The sequence below is a fragment of the Bos javanicus genome, chromosome 13 (assembly GCF_032452875.1).
Source record: "Bos javanicus breed banteng chromosome 13, ARS-OSU_banteng_1.0, whole genome shotgun sequence".
NCBI classification, from domain to species: Eukaryota; Metazoa; Chordata; class Mammalia; order Artiodactyla; family Bovidae; genus Bos; species Bos javanicus.
In genome coordinates, this window is record NC_083880.1 from 28197791 (window position 1) to 28219623 (window position 21833).

At 43.3% G+C, this 21833-nt stretch overlaps 1 protein-coding gene and 1 pseudogene across 12 annotated transcripts in view; both read right to left on the reverse strand.

The window, feature by feature from the left end:
• Positions 1-9350: 9350 nt before the first annotated feature.
• On the reverse strand, positions 9351-13521 carry LOC133259080 (mitotic checkpoint serine/threonine-protein kinase BUB1-like; annotated as a pseudogene).
• A 2501-nt stretch (positions 13522-16022) lies between these two features.
• The window catches only part of BEND7 (BEN domain containing 7), an 87186-nt gene continuing 81375 nt past the window's right edge, over positions 16023-21833 (reverse strand). For 5 of the 12 annotated variants that reach the window (XM_061436075.1, XM_061436083.1, XM_061436086.1 and 2 more), the window contains one exon: positions 16023-21726. In XM_061436075.1, coding sequence (XP_061292059.1) covers positions 21575-21726 — 152 coding nt within the window. In that variant the 3' untranslated portion in view covers positions 16023-21574. The remainder of the gene's footprint in view (positions 21727-21833) is intronic. The other 7 variants (XM_061436078.1, XM_061436084.1, XM_061436081.1 and 4 more) reach the window with 7 other exon arrangements.

Here is a 21833-nt window from a genome sequence, read left to right on the forward strand (position 1 = left end):
CTTGTCAGTCTAGCTGTTCCTGAGTTACATCCTCTCCTGCTGGTGTAGTGAAATGAAAGTTGACACAGTGGACGTGAGTTTGAGCATACTCCAGGAGATAGTGAAGGACAGGGAAGCCCGGCATGCTGCAGTCCTTGGTGTCACAGAGTCAGACACGACTTAGTGACTGAACAGCAATAACAATGATCCGGTAAGTAAAATGTTTCTATGAGCTGCTCTCGCAAATGACTCGAACCTGAGAAAGCTGTGGCAACCTCTGGTATATAGCTGGTTGATCAGAAGCATAGGTGACAACCTGGACTAGTCTGAGTGGAGCAGCGGCAGTCTTATAGGACCAAGCCCCTAAGCTGTGGATCTGATGTTATCTCTGAGTAGAGACTGTCAGAGCTGAGTGGATTTGCAGCATGCCTAACTGGGGTCCTGAGACTTACCTGTTGGTGTGGGTGCTAGAACCCATTTAGTCCCATAACATGTATTAAAAGTTCTACCTAGAGAAAATTCTGAGAAATATACTTCTACTTTGGGGAAACCCTGGCCTATAGAATCTGTTTGGAATTAGTTACTCTAGTTTCCAAGGTTTTTGACCACTTGGCTGCAAGATTTACCTCCTCCCATGTCTCTGTATATACAGTCAGCCCTGGGTGTCTGCAGGGGATGGGTTCTAGGAAACCCCGCAGATACCAAAATCCTTGCTTGCTCAAGTCCCTTATATAAAATGGCCTGCTGCTGCTCCTGCTGCTGCTAAGTCACTTCAGTCGTGTCCGACTCTTAGCGACCCCATGGACTGCAGCCTACCAGGCTCCTCCGCCCATGGGATTTTCCAGGCAAGAGTACTGGAGTGGGTCGCCAGTGCCTTCTCTGATAAAATGGCCTAATGGTTGCATGCTGCTGCTAAGTCCCTTCAGTCGTGTCCGACTCTGTGCGACTCCATAGACGGCAGCCCACCAGGCTGCCCCGTCCCTGGGATTCTCCAGGCAAGGACACTGGAGTGGGTTGCCATTTCCTTCTCCAGTGAATGAAAGTGAAAAGTGAAAGTGAATTCACTCAGTCGTGTCCGACTCTAAGCGACCCCATGGACTGCAGCCTACCAGGCTCTTCTGTCCATGGGATTTTCCAGGCAAGAGTACTGGAGTAGGGTGCCATTGCCTTCTCTGAATGGTTGCATATAACCTACCTAATACCATTAATACCTAACACAATGTAAATGAAATGTAAATAGCAGGCCAGGCATGGGGCAAATTCAAGTTTTGGTTTTGGGAACTTTCTGGATTTTTTTTTTCCTGAATATTTTCTATTGGCAGTTAGAGGAACCCGAGGATCCAGAGCTCCTGGAGCTTGTCCAGCTTCTGTAATTGTGCTGTGATGTCCTACACCCTCATCTACCCCTAAAAAGCAGGGATCGCATGTTGGATACCTTAGTCCCCTTTCCTGGGGCAGGACCCCCTGCTGTAGTGGCCTGGTAAATAGCTGTCAGTTTTCTGAATGTCTTTTGGGGTTTGTGGGTTTGGTTTCTTCTCCAGCTGATGCTGCCCAACCTCCTGGGCATCATGTCTGTGGGGTTCAGGGTCATCTTGGAGGGCAGAGTGCTAGTCAAGGCCGTGGAGTGGGTTATGTGACTGTACAGGGCAACCACAGAAGGGATGGAGGAGAGGTCCAGAATGAACACACACTGAGCAAGTGGCCCACTTGCTCCCTCCACACTGGAGGGAGTGGCCAGCTAAGCATGTGGCCCAAGGGAGTGAGGGTTCTGGGGTTAGTCCCTGCCCTTTAGGGACCTCTGTCCAGCAGCTAAAATAGAGAGGGCCCAGGTCTGAACTTCTTCACATGCTTGTCCTGCCTCCAACCAGCCACTGGGGGACTGGCACCTCCAGTAGCTTCTGAGATTAATACCTCCCGGTTTCCTCCGATCAGAAGGCCAGGGGCAGTGATGCTAGCCCGGGGAAAGCACTGAATCCACCCTGACTTGTTAAGGGAGCAAATTCACACTGTTGTCCTTAGTCACTAGTTGCTGGTTGTCCACGTTGTGCTCTGAGGTTGGGGCCTCCCCATATCTCCCAGCTCTCCTGGCGCTGTGGCTCTCGAACTTCATCGTGCATCTGGGTGATCTGCAGGCCTCGTCCAAACACACTGAGCTTCCCGCCAGATCTGTTGGGTCAGCAGACCTGGGGCGGGGCAGGAGGTTTTACATCATTAACAAGTTTCCCAGGTGATGCTGCTGCCGCCCATCTACAGAATCATACTCTGAGGGTCATTGATTTGGGGCATCACACCCTCTGGCTTCCCCAGCCCTTCCACCTGCAGCAAATGTCTCCCCACTGACGTGGAGGGTTTTCAGTGGCTCTCTTCATTCTGGGGATAGTCTGACCTGCATTTCAGTGTGTCTCCTCTAATTCTTTGAGTGGACAGATGGACAGTGAAAAGGCGGAGGAAATTAGGAATAAAAAGATAGCTGAGAGGACTTCCCTGGTGGTCTGGTGGTTAAGAAAATGCCTTCCAATGTAGGGGACTGGGGTTCCATTCCTGGTCGGGGAACTAAGACAGGCTAAGATACAGCCAAGTAAATAAATATTAAAAAAAAAAAAAAAAGATAGCTGAGTCAGTATTTAAACCGTGGTCAATCTGATGACAAAAGTCTATCTGCTAATCACTCTGCTGTGTACATCTGGAATCCTTTTAATAAAGAACCTGTTTCAGGTTAAGACACTGGCTATTTCCCTGGCTCTTTCTGACAGTATGTTGAGGGTATTTCAAACAAGATGATTTAGTTAAAACACTTAAGGTCTGACAGAGAACAGACATTCAAGACATGTACCTAAAGTACATCCTATAGCACAGAGATTAGAAGCACAGGCTCTAGATCAGAATGCCTGGGTTTGAATCCCATCTCTGCCACTTATTAGCACTCTGGGCAAGTTACTTAAGCTAACTCAGTCTCCTCATCTGTAGAATGGGAAGAATCCTAGTAGTACTTCCAAGCTTAGAATTGAGATCAACTGAATTCTTGTCTGTAAAGTACTTAGGACAGTATTATCGCTCCTGGTTCAATGCTTTTGTGTAAACTAAAATGCAGTGTAAATAAAAATGCAATGTAAAGAGCAGGTTAGGCATGGGGCAAATTCAAGTTTTGCTTTTTGGAACTTTCTGAAATTTTTTTCCTGAATATTTTCTATTGGTGGTTAGAGGAACCTGCAGGTCCAGAGCTCCTGGAGCTTGTCCAGACTCTGTAATTGTACTGGGTGATGTCCTATGCCCTCATCTACCCCTGAAAGCAGGGACCGCATGTTAGGTACTCTTAGTCCCCTTTCCTGGGGCAGGACCCCCTACTGTAGTGGCCTGGTAAATAGTTGTTGGTTTGCTAAATGTCTTTTGGGATTTGTGGGTTTGGTTTCTTCTCTAGCTGATGCTGCCCAACCTCCTGGGTATTGTGTCTGTGGGGCTCAGGGTCACCCTGGAAAGTGGAGTGCTGGTCAAGGCACCCTGACCAGCCTTGAGGTCAAGAATAAAGGGCTTAGTGAAGGCAACTCCTATAGGCCTGGCCCTCAGAGGGGTTATTGTGAACATTTTACTGAAAGTCTGGATGAATGGGAGCTGGTGTCACACTTCCCGGATTCAAATCTTGGCTAAAAATGACTCCTTAGTGAATTGGAATAAACTGCCTCACTTTTTTCATCTGTTAAATGGGGATAAACGTAGCAGTTACTTCACAGGATGCTTTTGTGGATTAGGTGAGTTACACTGGACTTTAAAGCATTGCTTCCCTGGTGGCTCAGAGGTTAAAGTGTCTGCCTGCAATGTGGGAGACCTGGGTTCGATCCCTGGCTCAGGAAGATCCCCTGGAGAAGGAAATGGCAACCCACTCCAGTATTCTTGCCTGGAGAATCCCATAGATGGAGGAGCCTGGTGGGCTATAGTCCACGGGGTTGCAAAGAGTCGGACAGGACTGAGTGACTTCGCTTCTTTAAAGCATTAGGACAGGGCCTGGCCTGTGCTATGTGTCCAATCCGTGTTGGTTGGTAGCCACAGAGAGTGGGTGTTACCTGTGGTCCTGACAGCATCAATCCCATCTGTTAAGTCCCTGTCACTTTGCACAGAGGGTTAAGCATGTGAGTGAAGACTGTCGTGGCTTGGCTGCTCACATCTTGGTTTCATTTTTTACAGGAACCCATCAGTTTTATTTTTCTTAGGTAGCCAGTCTTCCCAAATCCCAAGGGCCCTGGTGGAATTGTCATTTGAACTGATGTGTCAGATGCATTTAGACGTCGGATGGGTTTCTTCTTATCTTGAAGCTGATACATTTTTTATAAATCATCAGCTCCAGTGTCCTTTCAAGCTACAGAGACGATATGCTTTTTGTGTTAAGCTGCAGAATGACTTTTCCCCCCATTCACAGTGGAGCACTGACTTCCCGAGCTCTGTAAATGGGTTCAACGTACATATTATTGGAGCAACAAAGTGAAGCTTTCACTGGAGCTTATATGATTCTTTGGAACTCTGTGTTATAAGACTTTACATTGATACTTCAGGTATTCCTAACAGTGTCTAAGCAGTAAGCATGACATACATACACATAATATAGACCTGTGAGCCTTTTCTTCCTTTACCTTCAAATATTTAAATTTGTATTGGAATATAGTTGATTTACAATGTTATGTTCATTTTTTCATTTTAGAAAATGATAAGTGAACCCTGGTGTGCTGCAGTCCATGGGATTGCAAAAAATCAGACACAACTGAGCGACTGAACAACAACAAAAATAAGTGTCATTTTAGAAAACTTACACAAATAATTTTTTCAGTCACATATAATTCTACCACCCAGAGCTAACCACTGTTAACAACCTCTTTTTTTCTGTGTGTGTGTGTGTGTAAATATTGCTTTTACAGAATGTGATCAGGCCAATGGGTAACACAACATCTGTACCTTTTTAAAGCTGTAGGAGGTTGTTGATGTAGGTATGTTTTTGAACATGCTGCAATTTGGCTATAGTTGCACACAATGACCATTAATCTAACTTTATAAAAATAAAGGAGTTTCTGAAATAAAAAGTAGGATCAGGCTGAACATACTGTTTAATATTTTGTTGTCATTTAGTTGCTCAGTCGTGTTCGACTCTCTGCGACCCTGTGGACTGCAGCACACCAGGCTTCTTGGTCCTTCACCATTTCCTGGAGTCCACTCAATCTCATGTCCATTGGATGCCACCCAACCATCTCATGCACTGTCACCCCCTTCTCCTTTTGCCTTCAGTCTTTCCCAGAATCAGGGTCTTTCCCAGTGAGTCAGCTCTTTGCATCAGGTGCCCAAAGTACTGGAGTTTCAGCTTCAGCCCTTCCAATGTATATTCGGGGTTGATTTCCTTCAAGATTGACTGGTTTGAGCTCGTTGCTGTCCAAGAGATTCTCAACAGTCTTCTCTAGCACTACAGTTCAAAAGCATTAATTCTTCAGCGCTCAGCCTTCTTTATGGTCCAACTTTCACATCCATACATGACTAGTGGAAAAACCATAGCTTTAACTATATGGCATTTCTTCATGCTATAAATATTTTTCTGCACTATTAAAAAGTCTTAAGAATAACCTCCCTTTTCATTCCCTGTTCATTATAGGAAAGTTAATTTAGTAAATAACAAGAAGAAAATTTTTAAGTTCCCATAATCTAACCATTCAGAGGTAGCTATCAGTAGTTGGGCGTATGTCCCCTTAGACTTTGTTTTGAGTTTGTGTATTAAAAAAAAAAAATTTAGTATTGTTTTTGTTCATCTGCTTTTCTTTGTCTCTTGACTGTTGATCTGTGTAAACCACTGAAAATGGATGTATAGTATTCTTTTCTAAAAACTTATTGAAGTGTAGTTGATTTAGTGTTGTGTTAATTTCTGCTGTAGAGCAAAGGGACTCAGTTATACATACATATATGCATTCTTTTGCATATTCTTTTCCATTATAGTTTATCACATGATATTGGATATAGTTCCCTGCACTATAATAGGACTTTGTTGTCCATTCATTCTACAAATAATAGTTCGCATCTGCTAATTGCAAACTCCCAATCCACCCCTCTCCTACCTCCCCGGCTTGACAACCACAAGTCTGTTCTCTGAGAGTCTGTTTGCTTCATAGATATATGCCTTTGTCCTTTAAATGCCACATATAAATGTTATCATGCGACACTTGTCTTTCTCTTTCTGATTTACTTCACTTAGTATGATCATCTCTAGGTCCATCCATGTTGCTGCAAATGGCACGATTTCATTTGGATTGTTTTTGTTGTTGTTGAGTTGTATGAACTGTTCATATATTTTGGAAATTAAGCCCTTGTTGGTCACATTATTTGCAAATATTTTCTCCTGGTCCACAGGATGCCTTTTTGTTTTGTTTATGGTTTCCTTTGCTGTACAAAAGCTTGTAAGTTTGATTAGGTCCCATCTGTTTATATTTGTTTTTATTTCTATTGCTTTGGCAGATTGACCTAAGAAAACACTGGTACAATTTATGTCTCGAAGAATGTTTTGCCTATCTATGTTCTTTTCTAGGAGTCTTATGGTGTTATGTCTTAAATATTTAAGTCTTTAAGACACAAAATGCCTGTATAGTATTTTAATTTAAGGATGTATTATAATTTAAATGTAAATTTACATGATAACATGAAAATTATTTTAATTTTTAAAAATATTTAAACAATATTGTGGTTAATACCCTGTACCTTGATTTTGGGGCAAATCTTTCTTTCTTACAGATGAATTCCTTCAGGTAAAATTGCTGGGTCAAAAGTTTTAAACAAATTTGATATTTATTTCCAAACTGCCATCAGAAATATTGTAGCAATGAACATGTCTATTCATAATGGCTAAGAGTTCCCTTCAGCACAGAGAGAAATACTGGTGCTATCTTTCAATATTTGCCAGTGAATAACCATAATTTTCTTTCCACTATTTAATTTGCATTTCTTGGTTTAATTTTTAGCATTTTAATGTTTATTGGCCATTTGATTTATGACAGTTGGATATGTATAAGTATATTCTTTCTTCAAAATCATTTATTCTGCATATATATTTCTCATCTTCTCACTTGCTCTTTTTCTTTGTAAACTTTTTGAAGTACACTTAAAAATTTGTAATTAAATAATTCTTAGTTGATTATTTCTTCCTATGGCATCATATTTAAGAAATCCTTTCTCTCCTCAAGCTTGTATAAATACTAATTTCAAATTTTCTAGTTTTTTGTTTAAATCCTTGAAATACTGGAATTGTCACACATAGAGTAGGATAAGAGGGTCCAACTGTACTGTAAGTTTTTAACAGCTTGATTTGAGGTACAATTCACATACTATAAAACTTGCCCTTTTAAAGTGTATAGGCAATTTTCCTGGTGTCCAGTGGTTAAGACTCTGTGCTCCCATGGCAGGACCACAGGTTTGATCCCTGGCTGGGGAGCTAAGATCCCACATGCTGCCAAAAAATAAAAGTTTAGAAAAAGTTAAGTATACAAGTCAGTGGTTTTTAATGTATTCAGGGTTGTGAACCATCACCACTATCTAATTTTAGAACATATTCATAATTCCAAAGGGAAACTCTGCATCCCTTAGCAGTGACTTCCTATTACTGCTCCCCATCCTGGCCCTAAACAACTGCTAATTACAATACTCCCAGTCTCTTCAGATTTGCCTAAAGTGGACATTTCATATAAATGGAATCATAGTATATGTGACCTTTGGGTCTAGTTTCCTTCACTTAGCATAATGTTTTCAAGATTCATCCATATCAGCATGTATCAGTATTTCATTTTCTTTAATTGCTGAATAATATTTCATTGTATGGGTATACCACACTTTATCCATTCATCAGTTGATGGACTGATGTCCAAAAACTTGAGTCTGAAAATTCAAGTTTCTGATTTTTGGCTACTATGAATAATGCTGCTCTGAACATTTGTGTACAAATCTCTGTGTGCTCAGAAGTTTTTCAATTCTTTGACCTTCTCCTCCACTCTTTTCTTTTAAATTGTTTTGTGGGATCTTCTTGGATCATGGATTGAATCTGTCTCCCACATTGGCAGGTGGATTTATTTTTACCACTGAGCCACCAGGGAAGCCCCATTTCCCCTCCACTCTTACTCCCCCCTTCCCAGAGTCTTAAATATAGACTTGTGCTGGTGAGTCAGCTTTGACCACTTGGGTGAGGATGTTTCCCAGGGGTGACAGCACAGTAAGATGGATATAACTGGGTTTCTGGATGACCACATGAACAGAGCTGCCTATGACCACCCTGGACCCCCACACCCACTTCTAGGCTGTTATCAGTTGGAGGGAAAAAAATCTGTTTTGCATTTGAGTGCCTTACTGTGGAGGGGGGGGGCGCTCTTTGTTATAGCAGCTGAACATATGTTATGCTGATTATAACAATACTTTTAATATATGCTGTATAGAGACAAATTTTTACTTAAATCTCCACTCTGTTTCATGGATCTGTCTATTTTTGTACCAAAATCACAGCTTCAATTTCAATAATTTTATGTTTAAATGGGAGAAGGATGGGAGGGGCCTATGTCTCTCTCTCAATTTCTAGAGCATTTCTTGACTTCTCTCTTGCATTCAATCTTTCAAATGAATTCAGACTCATTTGTCAGCTTCCACCACCTCCTATTTTCCACCTCCAAAGTCATTGGGTACTTTCCAATCAAAAGTCATTTTTTGGTCTCTGAGAGTTTGCTCATTTTCTAAAGCTGAATGTCAAAATGCTAGCCTCGGCATTTTCAAGGTGTATTTGGGGTCCACCAGCCAACATCCAGGAGTCAGCTGGACGTTTAAAATATACCCAGTCCTCCATGACCGTTGAGCCCATCCACCCAGAGAGAGGGAAAGACCAGCTGTGGTCATGGCTTCCAGAGAGGCAGGGAGGACACACACACTTGAACAGTCCATGACACAAACCACAGAAACAAGCAAAATCTTACTGAGTCCAAGATGCCCACAGCTCTGGGTCTGTGTTACAGGCAGCATCTGTGAGGTTGCAGTGGAGGAAGGTGGCATTGCTTCACACCAGTGAGATACTTCTCCTAAAGACAGGGCGGTGCTGCAGTGTTGATTACAAGAGAGGAAGGGGACTGTTAACTGAGTCTGATTTCCCCCTATTCAGTGGTTAGTAATACATCAATGTACAGAATTCTTAATTCAGTCATATACAGAGTAAGTGCCATCTATTGTAATGTATTCTTCCTCCCTCCACTGCTCGAGGACAGCAGAAAGCAATTCTCCTTCTGGAATGTGCAGTTGGTCCACCACTTCATTGAACCAATGTAGGATGCTCAATTTCCTTTGTAAGATGGATTTTTTTTTTTTTTGCTCCCTATTCACATTGAGGGCCCTCGACATTTGGAATCTGGATGGCATTGTTTTGGAGAGCGTGCACACCTGGAGTTCAGGAGTGTTCTCCATTTAACATACTTGCATCAGCTTAACTTTTTTCTAAAATTCACTTCTATATTGTACAGATATAGAACAAATTTCTCCTTATTTTTGCTATTGTTCACATCTCCATGGGTAACTTCATAGACTTGGGCAAAAGCCCCTTCTCCAAGAAGGTGATCAGCGTAGACCAGCAATGAGCCTAATTGGAATTCAGTCTTGGGCTTGATGGCTGGAAGCTTACATGTCCATTCATAAGTATTTGGATAGGAACTCACTGGTTTAGAAAGCCCAGCTAAAAGTTTGAGAATCAACTCCTCATCTCAGGAATTCTCTCAACAGTGAAGTTTGGAGCGTCTACATTCCCAAGCAAGCCAGCCTGCATCGATTCAGCCTGGAGCCCAGCACTGGCTTCTGATGGATCCTCTGCAATGGCAAAGTCAGGGGGTGCCACTCTGCCTTGCTGGTCAGCATGGCTGCAGCAAGCTGGCCCAGACGGAGCAAGGACGCAGAAGGGACATCTGTGGGGCACACTAAGTCTCGACTTATCTCTTCAATTGGACTGAACTTTCTCTTTCAAGGGTTCCACCTTGTTTCTTTTGAAAGAATCCAAAGCCACATGGGTGTGCTGGTGTGCTACCATATTTTCTTTATCTTCCAGTGGGTGCATGGAGTCCACGGGAAGCCTGTGGAAGGGCATAGATGCGAGCTGCATGGCGAACCTAAAGTCTCCTGGGCTCTTGGGGCTGGGTGCCAGGCTTTTGTTGCAGTGGACACCCCCCACAGCTGAATCATCCAGAAACTCATCAGTGTGAGGCATTTCATTTGGTTTTGTAGGAAACCAGCTCATGGAACGTTCTCCAAAGGTCCTGGCTCCTGCAAGTTTATTTTTTGGCTGTGGTAATCCATACTTTTCTTTGTTTCATCTTCAAATACAGGAAAAGCAGATGACAAAGAAGAGATGATCTTACTGACTCCCCAAGCCCCAGAAGATGTTACATTTTTTTGAAACTTGGTTACAAACGCAGCTTCATTTTGACCTAGAGATGGCCATTCCTCTTTGTCATCAGAAATATCAGGAACTGTAGGAGCCTGAAACATATTCACGATGAAACCAAGAGCTTACTTTGTGTGCACGGTGGGTGATGGCTGCACTTTGGATGGTGTTGCCTGAATGAGTGCCAGTGATATGTTTGGAGTTGTGTGAAAGGAACTTGTGTTAATAACTTCTGTGTTTCACACCCTCCTTTGACCTCTGGTCCACTGTGTAGCCTGAATTCATGAGTACTTTTGTTCACACACCTGGCATCTTTGCTGACCCCTGAAAACATGGCGTCCATCACTGGCTGGCCTGCCAAAGGAGCCAGGCAAGCTACACTCTGGTTGATGGCTGGGAACAACAGAGCAGTGGTGATAGCACTTGCCATGAGAGGAACAGAAGTTGCCTCTCTGGGTTTCTTGTCCACATTCTTCGAGGTCTGCTGAGGGATGGCTGGAAGACTCAGAGCTCTTAGTTCCTGCTGGGAGTCTGTGTGTGGCCCCAAACATGCTGGACTGACTTCAGACATCCCCTGGGAAGAGGGAAGGTTCTCATGAGACATCTCTGCTACTTGGTGTAACTTCTTATGAAGCTCATCCATTTTCTGTTTTAATAGTTGTTCATCAAAAGCATTTGCTTCTTTCCTTTTCATATAATGTCTCTCTTCATTTACCCATTGTTCATGCTTTCTCCATAGATTGTATTTCTGGGCTCTCAGCTCTTTGAAAGAAAACTCCAATTCTCGGCGAATAAGCTTCTCCTTGCAATACATGACAAACTGCTGAACATAAGCTTTGTCATAAGCTTAGATGGGTGTGCAGAATATCCTGATTTAGAAATCATGATCACCCTTTGTTCCATGTTCGACCCTTTATCACCAGCTGCAGGTGTTTCTCCAGAAAGTTGTGGACTCTGATTCTTAGAAATGCAGGCTATTTCCTGGATTTGATTTTGAGTTAACTTTGATTTAAAATCTGAGCATCAAGCAGAGGTTCTGAGGTTCTTGCTGGAGTTGGCAAATGGTTTCAGTGAGGTGTGTCTGAAACATCCTGTACTGTTGTTGCAGTAGCTCCCTAGGTTTGACAGAGGAGCTGACCAGGTTCTGCTCCCCTGGTTGTACAGAAACTCAAAAACTGGTGATGGTCACTATTGCACTCAGCAAATTTTAAACAATAATTGATGAACCTTGGGTCATTGTGATATCACTTCTTATCTAAAAATTCCTTCATTAGATGCTCTGATGAATTTGTTCACAACAAACTGTGGAAAATTCTTCAAGAGATGGGAATACCAGAGCACCTGACCTGCCTCCTGAGAAATCTGTACGCAGGTCAAGAAGCAACAGTTAGAACTGGACATGGAACAACAGATGGGTTCCAAATCGGGAAAGGAGTACGTCAGGCTGTATATTGTCACCCTGCTTATTTTAACTTATATGCAAAGTACATCATGAGAAATGCTGGACTGGATGAAGCACAAGCTGGAATCAAGATTGCTGGGAAAAATATCAGTACCTCAGATATACAGATAACACCACACTTATGGCAGAAAGTGAAGAACTAAAGAGCCTCTTGATGAAGGTGAAAGAGGAGAGTGAAAAAGTTGGCTTAAAACTCAACATTAGGAAAACTAAGACCATGGCATCTGGTCCCATCATTTCATAGCAAATAGATGGGGAAACAATGGAAACAGTGACAGACTTTATTATTTTGGGGTTCCAAAATCACTGCAGTTGGTGATTGCAGCCATGAAATTAAAAGACACTTACTCCTTGGAAGGAAAGTTATGACCAACCTAGACAGCATATTAAAAAGCAGAGACATTACTTTGCCAACAAAGGTCCATCTAGTCAAGGCTATGGTTTTTCCAGTAGTCTTGTATGGATGTCAGAGTTGGACTGTAAAGAAAGCTGAGTGCCAAAGAATTGATGCTTTTGAACTGTGATGTTGGAGAAGACTCTTGAGAGTCCCTTGGACTGCAAGGAGATCCAACCAGTTCATCCTAAAGGAGATCAGTCCTGGGTGTTCATTCGAAGGACTGATGTTGAAGCTGAAACTCCAATACTTTGGCTACCTCATGCAAAGAGCTGACTCATTGGAAAAAACCCTGATGCTGGGAAAAGATTGAGGGCAGGAGGAGAAGGAGATGACAGAGGATTAGATGGTTGGATGGCATCACCAACACAATGGACATGGGTTTGGGTGAACTCCGGGAGTTGGTGATGGACAGGGAGAACTGGCATGCTGCAGTTCATGGGGTTGCAAAGAGTCAGACACGACTGAGCAACTGAACTGAACTGACAGCATATTAAAAAGCAGAGACATTACTTTGCTAACAAAGGTCTGTCTAGTCAAGGTTATGGTTTTTCCAGTAGTCATGTGGATGCAAGAGTTGGACTATAAAGAAAGCTGAGCACTGAAGAATTGATGCTTTCGAACTCTGGTGTTGGAGAAGACTCTTGAGAGTCCCTTGGACTGCAAGGAGATCCAACCAGTCAATCCTAAAGGAAATTGGTCCTGAGTATTCATCGGAAGGACTGAAGCTGAAGCTCCAATACTTTGGCCACCTGATGCAAAGAATTGACTCATTTGAAAAGACCCTGATGCTGGGAAAGATTGAAGGCGGGAGGAGAATGGTTGGATAAGATGGTTGGACGGTATCACTGACTCAATGGACATGAGTTTGAGTAAACTTCAGGAATTGGTGATGGACTGGGAGGCTTGGCGTGCTGCAGTCCATGGGGTCTGAAAGAGTCAGACATGACTGAGCAACTGAACTGAAGTATTCTTTATTCTCAGGAAAATTCTCTTCTACTCATCGCATGTAACTTTCCCATTAACCAAGTGGGTCATCGCCCTTGTAGCTCTGCATATGGGCTTCAAACATTTGAAAAACATTTTCCGGGTTATCCATGGTGAGAGGACCCAGGCCAGCAGCAGTTTCAACTGCTCAGCTTCATTTTTGAAATGTGTTTTAAAGGAATTGGCTGAAGTAGCTTAGTTTCAAAGTTTAAGTTTAAAATGTCCTTCAGTTTCTCAGCATTAACAGGTAAAAATGGCAAAAAAAAAAAAAAAAAGTAAAACAATTAAAAGGCACATAAGTATTGAGTCTATTTGGAACATCAGTATGAAAGCACAGAATGCTGTGGATTATCCCACAAGGGCTCCATTTCTTTATTGTTCTTCAGCTTTCCCATTATGACTCATTTTACATTCTTTTAATTTCACCGGTAACAAAATAGAAATAAATAATACATGCATGCATATAATATGTATTTTGGGAGGGATGACCAATATCATACGTTCAGAAGTTACAAAAATGCAAATGGAGTTGGTTTGTGAAAATTCAAAGCTTTGTTCTGAATCATTAGTTACCGGATTCTCCTGGGCAGCACCCACAACTCCAGCAGAGTTATGGACACTTATGAAGTGTCAACATAGGGACAGAAAGTCCACATGACTGAAGGCTATGGGACACAGAAGAGGGAGAGGGAAGTGTGTGTCCTAGTCCACTTCTGCTGGAGAGGATGAGAAGTGGGGGTCCTGAAAACATGTTTTCCCCAAGGACTGAAATCTATGTGGCCTTAAAGATCCCTGTGACATCATGATGCTTAGATTCCAGAGGGAAAACAGATAATAAACATAAGTAAACAAGACAATCTCAGAGCATGGTAAGTTACCCAAAGGGACCGAAAGACTGTGACTTGATGGGGACTGGGGACTTCTCGTGAGCTGACAGACCCCTCTGTTATGATGGAGTTTAGTTCAGACTTGAGTTATGTGGGATGAATGGGGCTTCAAATCTTGATCAACTCTAGCTTGGGAGAAAGCTGCTCAGTTTAAGTTCCCTCTTCTTGTTCCGGAACTCAGGAACTCAACAGAGTTTATGCTCTGGTGTTCCTTGGGGCTCACGGCTGTGCTCCCAGCCCCCAGCACTGTACCAGGCAGACCCTAAGTGTTCAGCGACCACTCACTGAAAGAAGAAACGGGGTACCATGCGCACCTGAACTTGTCTGTCATCTTTTCCCAAACTGCCCCTCCCCCCATGTTTCCAATCTCACGGTTCCCAGCGGGAGACTTGGGTGTTGTCTTCCACATCTCCTCCCTCCTCCCCAAGGCTGCACTCCCTCCTCCAGCCGAGCTAGTGCATCACTGAGTCCTCTTGGTCCTCCTGTGCTTTAGCATGTGGGGCTTGGTCTCTGGGGTCCTCTATCCATCCTTGGTTGTTCCCACTGTTTCTTAATGGGACTCCCTGCTCCTGACGTGCCCCTCCCCTCCACATTCCAGACTTTAGCCAGACCCATCAAGGGTGCCTGTAACTCTGATCAGACCTCTTATTCAGAATCCTTCAGTGGCCCCCACAGCCGCCCCATTTTGTGGGATGGTCCCAGGCTGACAGGCTGCCCCAGCTCCAGCCCTCACCCCTTGCTTCCCAACCCTGGCTGTGCTAAACCAACACAGCACCTACCGACAACAAGTGTTCAGTAAGTGCTTGGGTAGGACTTGGAGGACAGGACTGGGAAGTGAGTCAGCCGCCATCCACCTATACTTAGTTTTAAGGGTGGGCCTGTAGGAGGGAGACAACTGAGGCAGGTGTGTGAGCTCTTATTCTACAGAAATGCAAGCGGTGTCCCTTCTGGTGGTGACACTCGACCCCCTTCCCTCACTGGATGAGAAAGCTCTTCAGGGTGTCAACCAGGAGAACTAGAGAGCACAGATCTTCACCAGGAGGTGGGAACAAAGGTGTCCCGGGGCCAAATCACATGACATAGCAATAATTAAAAAAAAAAATACAAGTAATTCCCCGGCAAAAGGGCCATGTGTGTGGGGGGCAGGGGAGCGGTTACAGCATGAGGGGCAGGTAGGGGCCAGACCCTCAGCTTCCAAGGGTACATGGAGCATTCATGAAGAATCGGTTGGCAGGAGTTTCGATTTCCTTTCTTTCCAAGCAGTTCACCTTCGTCACCTTCATTCCTGCAATCCAACGGCTTTCTTACCCTCCTCCCAGCTGTAGACTAGCCCACCACCCCCATCCCCTCAAACGAGGGCCCAAGAACTGGATCCTGAACCAAAGCCTGAACCGAGCTGACAGACCCTCCCGGGGGGGCCTTTGGAGGCAGGAGGGGGCAAGTGCCTGTGAAGAGTAGCGCCCTTCTGTGTTCAGAGAGGAGAATAAAAGCAATTAGGTTTGAACAGCCACTTTGCATTAGAGGAGATTGACTTGTCCTTCTGATGTGTTGTTTCCATAGAAGCGGGGCTTAACCTTTTAAGTGAAGATTATGAAGGCACCTAATTCATTTAAAATTAGGCTTCAAGCATATCAGTACTTACTGCTCAAGTGTTACTGTAGGCCTTGCCATTGATCTGATTGCCAGGCAGAGCCTGTGACTTGAGATGCTCCAAGACGCTCTTTCTGGTGGCAATCTGGTCCGTGCGTTTATTTTTAAAAATTAACTTAGTAAAGAGACGATAAAACTTTCACATAAGATCACCAGAGTATTAATAAATACCTTTTAATTAATGGCTTGCATTGGCTCCTCTTCATAAACGCGGGAGGGCTGGCGCACAGGCACGAGACAGGCGAGTTCAATTAAAGTAATTTATTGTTTTCTTCCAGAACAGACATAAAGGGCGTCTTGGGACTTGATATCACAACACATGTTATACACCATTTTCACAACTAGCCTTGCGTGGAATTTTTTTTTAAAAGAACATAGTAATCTTAAAAAAATCTAAATATTTACATATTAATAAAACATATATACAGAAGATTGAGACATGATCCATAGGTATGGAATAATAATTTTTTTTTTGCTAAGAAAGCCTATAAAAAGGATTTCTGAGTAGAGTCTGAACAGTAGTCACAGTTAAGTAAACACGAATACAGTTTTAATTTACAAAAATGATTTGCTGTTGCAGTTTTACAACACATATTTCCAATTTGTGAATCCATTGCACATATCTGTGAGCTGAACAATCCCCACCCCCCTCTCAAGTAGTGAAAAATTCAAGCTCTCGCCCAGTCTTGGCAGGAAGTGCTTTGAAGTTTCATGGTGTATATTTAATAGATTCCACAGCCGTAAGGTAAATGTTTCTACCTTTATTCCCAACCTATTCATCGTATTCATAGTATTGTAACAGAGGTGAAAGGTCACTAATTAATCTTTTCAATTCCCTTAAGACTTCCTTCTGAGAGGCAGAAGACAAATTTTAAAACACGCTTTGCAGAAAAACAAAAGCTTGGATTCACAGTACGTCATTAGACTCTGTGATGAACAGAAGGGTGGGTTTTAGGGAAGGGGTTACTAACTGGCCTGAAATCGAAAAGGCTGACTAAACGTGATGGAAACCATGTCTCTGAACCGTCCTGGAGGCTCCAAAAAGAAGACAAAAGACACACGTGTATGAGATGCAGGACACCTAGACCAGCTTTGTCACTTCACAGGGACGCCTCCCATGGCCTTGGGTTAACTAGCTGGTCTTCAGTGGATTCCAGAATCCTCCTGGAGCTCTCCTCCTGGCTCAAGGTCAACTGCCCTGTGTCACACATATGGCACAAGTACCTTGGATGGGGTAGGAAGGAATTGAGGCTCCTGGTTTCGCTAGCCCGCTGACGTGTTGTTGCCCAGCCCAGGATGGCCCTAGCCCTCACTCCTCAGCCGCCTTACCGCAAAACGAGGGGGTGGGACTGAGGGCCTGAGCTATAACTCTGAGCACTAACACTCTCTGCTTTGATCGAATAAGTGTTCGGGACATGTGTTAAATGACAGTGTAGCATACCCCCTCCCCAAGGTTTGGTGTTTCTACTGTCCAAGTTCCTTTGAAGCCAACTTTTGGCCTTTGGGTCAAGTGTCAAAGGTTCACGGTAATTAGCTTTCTACAGTAAATGAGGTGTAAAAGTAATGCTTCTAAACAAACAGGTTATTTTAAATTCACCATCTCAACTAGAGAAAGGAATCTGGAGATAAATATCTCTGTAAAACAAATACCCACATGCCAAAATACTTCTTGGAAATGAACCCACATTTTCATTTGTTGGTTTTATGTCAAGTGGAGAGCACGTGTACTAGAACCGAATGAGGTGTGAAGGGTAAGTACATTTGTGGCCAGTTGCCACATGATGCCACAACCCTGGACCACTCAGTTAGAGCCATCTGTTAAAACAGTTGTTGGGTATCATGTGGAAGGCTGCTTACTCTGAGTTTCTCACCTTTCAATTAGGTATTTTGTCACTGTTGACACAACCTACGTGAAAGGTTTTTCTTTCCTGACAATTCATGTATCATTTGCACTTATCAGGGACATGATATTTTGGGGGGAAATGATGTCACAAATGATTTCATCTAATAGGTTAGAGTCACCCTGTCTCCCACAACAAGTTTTCCATCTTCAAGGCTGATGACAGTTTTAATTAATCTTGGCTTTCACCAATGCTCCTTCAGTCCTGAAAGGGCCACTCTCCTTTATAAAATGCATTGAAACAATTTATGTTAAAATGTGTGCTTCCAAACTCTCTACCATATTCACATTGAAAAAAAAAAAAAGAAAACTGCTCCTTTTTGATGGACCACGAACCAACGGAATGATATGTTGGACATCAAAATGCTGACAGTTCAACTCTAAAGATGATTTTTTAAAAATCTTAGACCAAACTGGAGGCTTGATTATTGCATATGACAAAGAAAGAATATGAAAACTCTTCAAACATGACGGGTCAGCTCCACGGAATGCCCACGCCCTGCAATGACCTGAAATGCTAGTAGATCTTTGAGGAGATTCAAGTGGAAGAGCTGTGTGTACTAAGGAGCAGGGTCACTAAAGGAAAGTCTAGGCAGTGAAAGCTGTCCCTGTGTCTTCCGGTTTTTCTCTCCTGGTGTCAAGTATATGACCTACAACAGAGACAAGAGCGTGAAGGGGGTCCCTTCTCTAGGGAGGGCTTGTATGCTCTTCCATGACACAGCCAGATGTAGGACCTCTTGGGGAGGCATCTGTGTCTTATCTCTAAATCACTATTTCTTAACCAAGGCTTTAGGTGTGCCAGATGAGCAATTTTAGGCCATTAAAAATCTGCAATAATGATTTTTTACAGGAAAATCCATGAATGTGTGTTACTTCTAGAGGATGTTCACATCTATTATCCAGCAATAGAAAATGGCTAAATAAAATATGATTTACCTGTAAAACAGAATATTGTGCAGCTATTAAAAGAATGTGTATGGAGATTTGTAATAAAATGGAAAATTCTTGTTAGGTGGTCAACCAAAACAGAATAAAACCTTAGGGAACCAACTGGATGGATTTGACCTCCAGCATATAAATTTTAAAAAAATACAGAGAAAAGGCTGGGGAAAAAACACCCAATAATAATGACTATGTCTGGGTGGCAAAAGTAATTAACATTTTCTTCGTTACACTTTTCTGTATTAATTTCTAAAAGTATGTAAATGGATGCCAAATGATGACCCCCAAATCTAAGCCTAGGTGCACTCTGCACTAACCTATTTCAAATTCAGAAGTCTCCCAACTCAGTGCTGATTCCTGGCCTTGCTCAAAAATGCTTACTGTAAGGGTTGAGGGAAGAGAAATTAAGAAAATGTTTTTCCACTATAAAATCTGTATCCATTTTGTTAAAACTAGACAAACAGAAGGTTGCTTAAGTGTGATGGATTGAGATCAATGTCATCTGATGCTTGACTGTAAACTTGGCCTGGTCGGTTCTGGTTCACAGAAACACTTGGGGAGTTATACCCCTGCCCCAGCCCTCCTCAACACACATGAATTTGGAAGGAGCAAAAAGACCTTAACTGGATAATAAAGGCATTGTTAAATCTTTAAAAAAAGACCAACTGTGGCTGGCTCAGATAGACCAGATGACCAGATGAGGACGATCTGGCCAGTGAGTCTCAGATCTAGGAAGGAAGCTGCACGTATGGGACGGTCTCAGACGGTCTCATTAGGAGACTCGTAAGAAGAGAGCATGCGGTGGTGGTGCTGTGTTCAGAGAAGCCCCAGGATATGAGTTTAGGTTAGAGGCTCTGGGGAGACATGCTAGTCTAATCAAGATCCTTTAATTCCACAACTGCAAGATTCGGGCACCAATCCGTGACTTCTTTTCCCTTTTTCGAGGTGATTAAGCGGTATTATTTCTCATGCTGTCTAGTGATTTGTATCAAATCTCTAGCAGGCGTCTAGTGAAAAGACCTGCCGGGGGTGTCCTACAACTGCCCTCAGTGGGACCTCACAGCCTCGGAATCTGAGGACAAACCCGAGAGCTGAACTGTAGCAGACTTCAGGCCGGCTTACGACGGGGCGACACTGAAATGGAATCCTACAGGGATTAGTACATCCATCAGTTCTTAGGATCTCTAGGAAACATGCAGAGAAAGTTTAAGAAAGCTACGCAGTGGACCGGCTGGGAGTTGAGAGGCCTGGGCTCCGGCCAGGCCACCAACCAGCTGTGAGACCTTGAGAAAGTCATTTAGTGTTTCTGGGCCTCAGGCTTTTTTACCTGTAAAATAAAAGGACTGGATAAAAACGAGGAACGGGACTAGATGATCTCTAACGTTCCTTTTTTCTCAGAGTCCTTGAAAGTGTTTTCAGTTCCATGAGGCAGTTCTACCATCCCGGGTTCAATTTTTTCATCTGAAACATCTCTCTGCCTCCATCTTCAGATGGGAAAATGCAAAGGTATTATTTCAAGGGGAGTGGTTTTCAAATAATATACTTCTTAAAAGCCCACTGTGGCAGAAGGCAGCCAGGTGGGCAGTGCAAATGCCCTGGGGACAATGGGGCTGGTTGGGGAGGAACCCTGCAAAGTATTGGGTTAGCCAAAGAGTTCATTGGGGGTTTTCCGTAAGACATCGGAAACAAAAGTTTCCAATGAACTTTTTGGCCAACAGATACAAGTAGAACAGCCAAGGGTTCCTCCAGAGGGCCTCCTGAAAGGGGATAATTTCATCATTAGTAGCAGCACTTCATGCCTCTACTGGGAGGGGGAGGTCAGAACAAGGATAATGGGAATTGTCCTGATACTCAGAGAAGGACAGGAACAATAGAGATCATGCATTTCAGTTCTCTTCCTTCATAAATATGGACACATAGCCAAACTAGAAGAGAAACCACTTTTCTGGCATTTCTGTAATGACTCTATCCAGTGAGACCTTGATAGAAGGAGGTTGCTGTTGGCCTCCGCAGTTTATTTCATTTATCTATCCATCTGTCTGTTGCTTAGTTACTCGGTGATAGAGAAAGCACCTTCTCACTTGTGTGGCTGTGCCTACTCTGAGTTCACTAATGTGTGTCTGTGCACCTTGAAGTCAGGGTGAGTGCTGCCTGTGTACATGTGGCCTTGCAGAGTTCCTACACATGCCTTTCATAGTCGCTGGCTTTACCATGTCAAAGGGAGAGAGAACATTGAGCTAAGCTTGTTCACTGACAGGGTTTTTGTCGGGGGAGGTGCAGGGTAGGGGGTGTCTGGGTTTGGTTGTTAGAGGCTCTTCAGGTATTTCGAGAGCAGTCAATACAATCTTGAGACCAACTGAGGGATAAACTCTGTCACGTGACTCACTGGACACCTGTCCCTCGGGCTCTCAGGTGTGAACTGAGGCACAGGCAGAGTCCAAGGTTGGAAGGATTACTGGAGAGTTAAATAATGAAGTTTGAAGGAAGTCTGCAGCTTATCCCTGCCGCAGATGCAACAGTGAGATGCTATATTCAGCTGATCCGGTTACAGTGTTAGCCACCCGGCTAGATGGATCAGCTTATTCACTCACTCAAAGCACAGTATTCAAAGGGTGCCCATTATAGGGAGAGTGGTGATACTGCCCCTCGAAGCCTTTTGGGGGAAGGAGGGAGAAGCCAGAACAGACAGGAGTCCCATCATAAAACAGATGATCCCTAATCTAAACAGAAATATCATTTTATGTTAAAATAGATATCTTTTTAATGTCCCAAGGTTTGGGGAGGCAAAATGTGACACTAAATTCTTAGGACTTGCTGTTCTGAGGTTTACAAGAAGATGAAACAGAATGTGAGAAAACGGTAGCTTTTCATATTCAATTTTCAAAATCTCCCTGAATGCAGGGCACTGAGCTCCTCTGAGGACTAAGGGCTGGGTCTCTTAATGGAAGTAGTTTGCTCAAGCATCGGCATCTCTGATGTTAAAAACATTTTCAACGCAAATATTTTCATATGCCATATTTTCCAGCAGGTGATGAAAATGGAAATGTGTTTTACCTGTTGGGGTTAGAGAAACACTGTCCAGCCGTTCATCACCGTCAACTGCCTCTGCTGGTTACAAACGCAAAACACAAATCTCATTAGTTTCAAGGCATTCATTCATTCTGCCTAATACGGTAATACAATTTAAAAACTCCAGCATACATAATAGTTTTCAC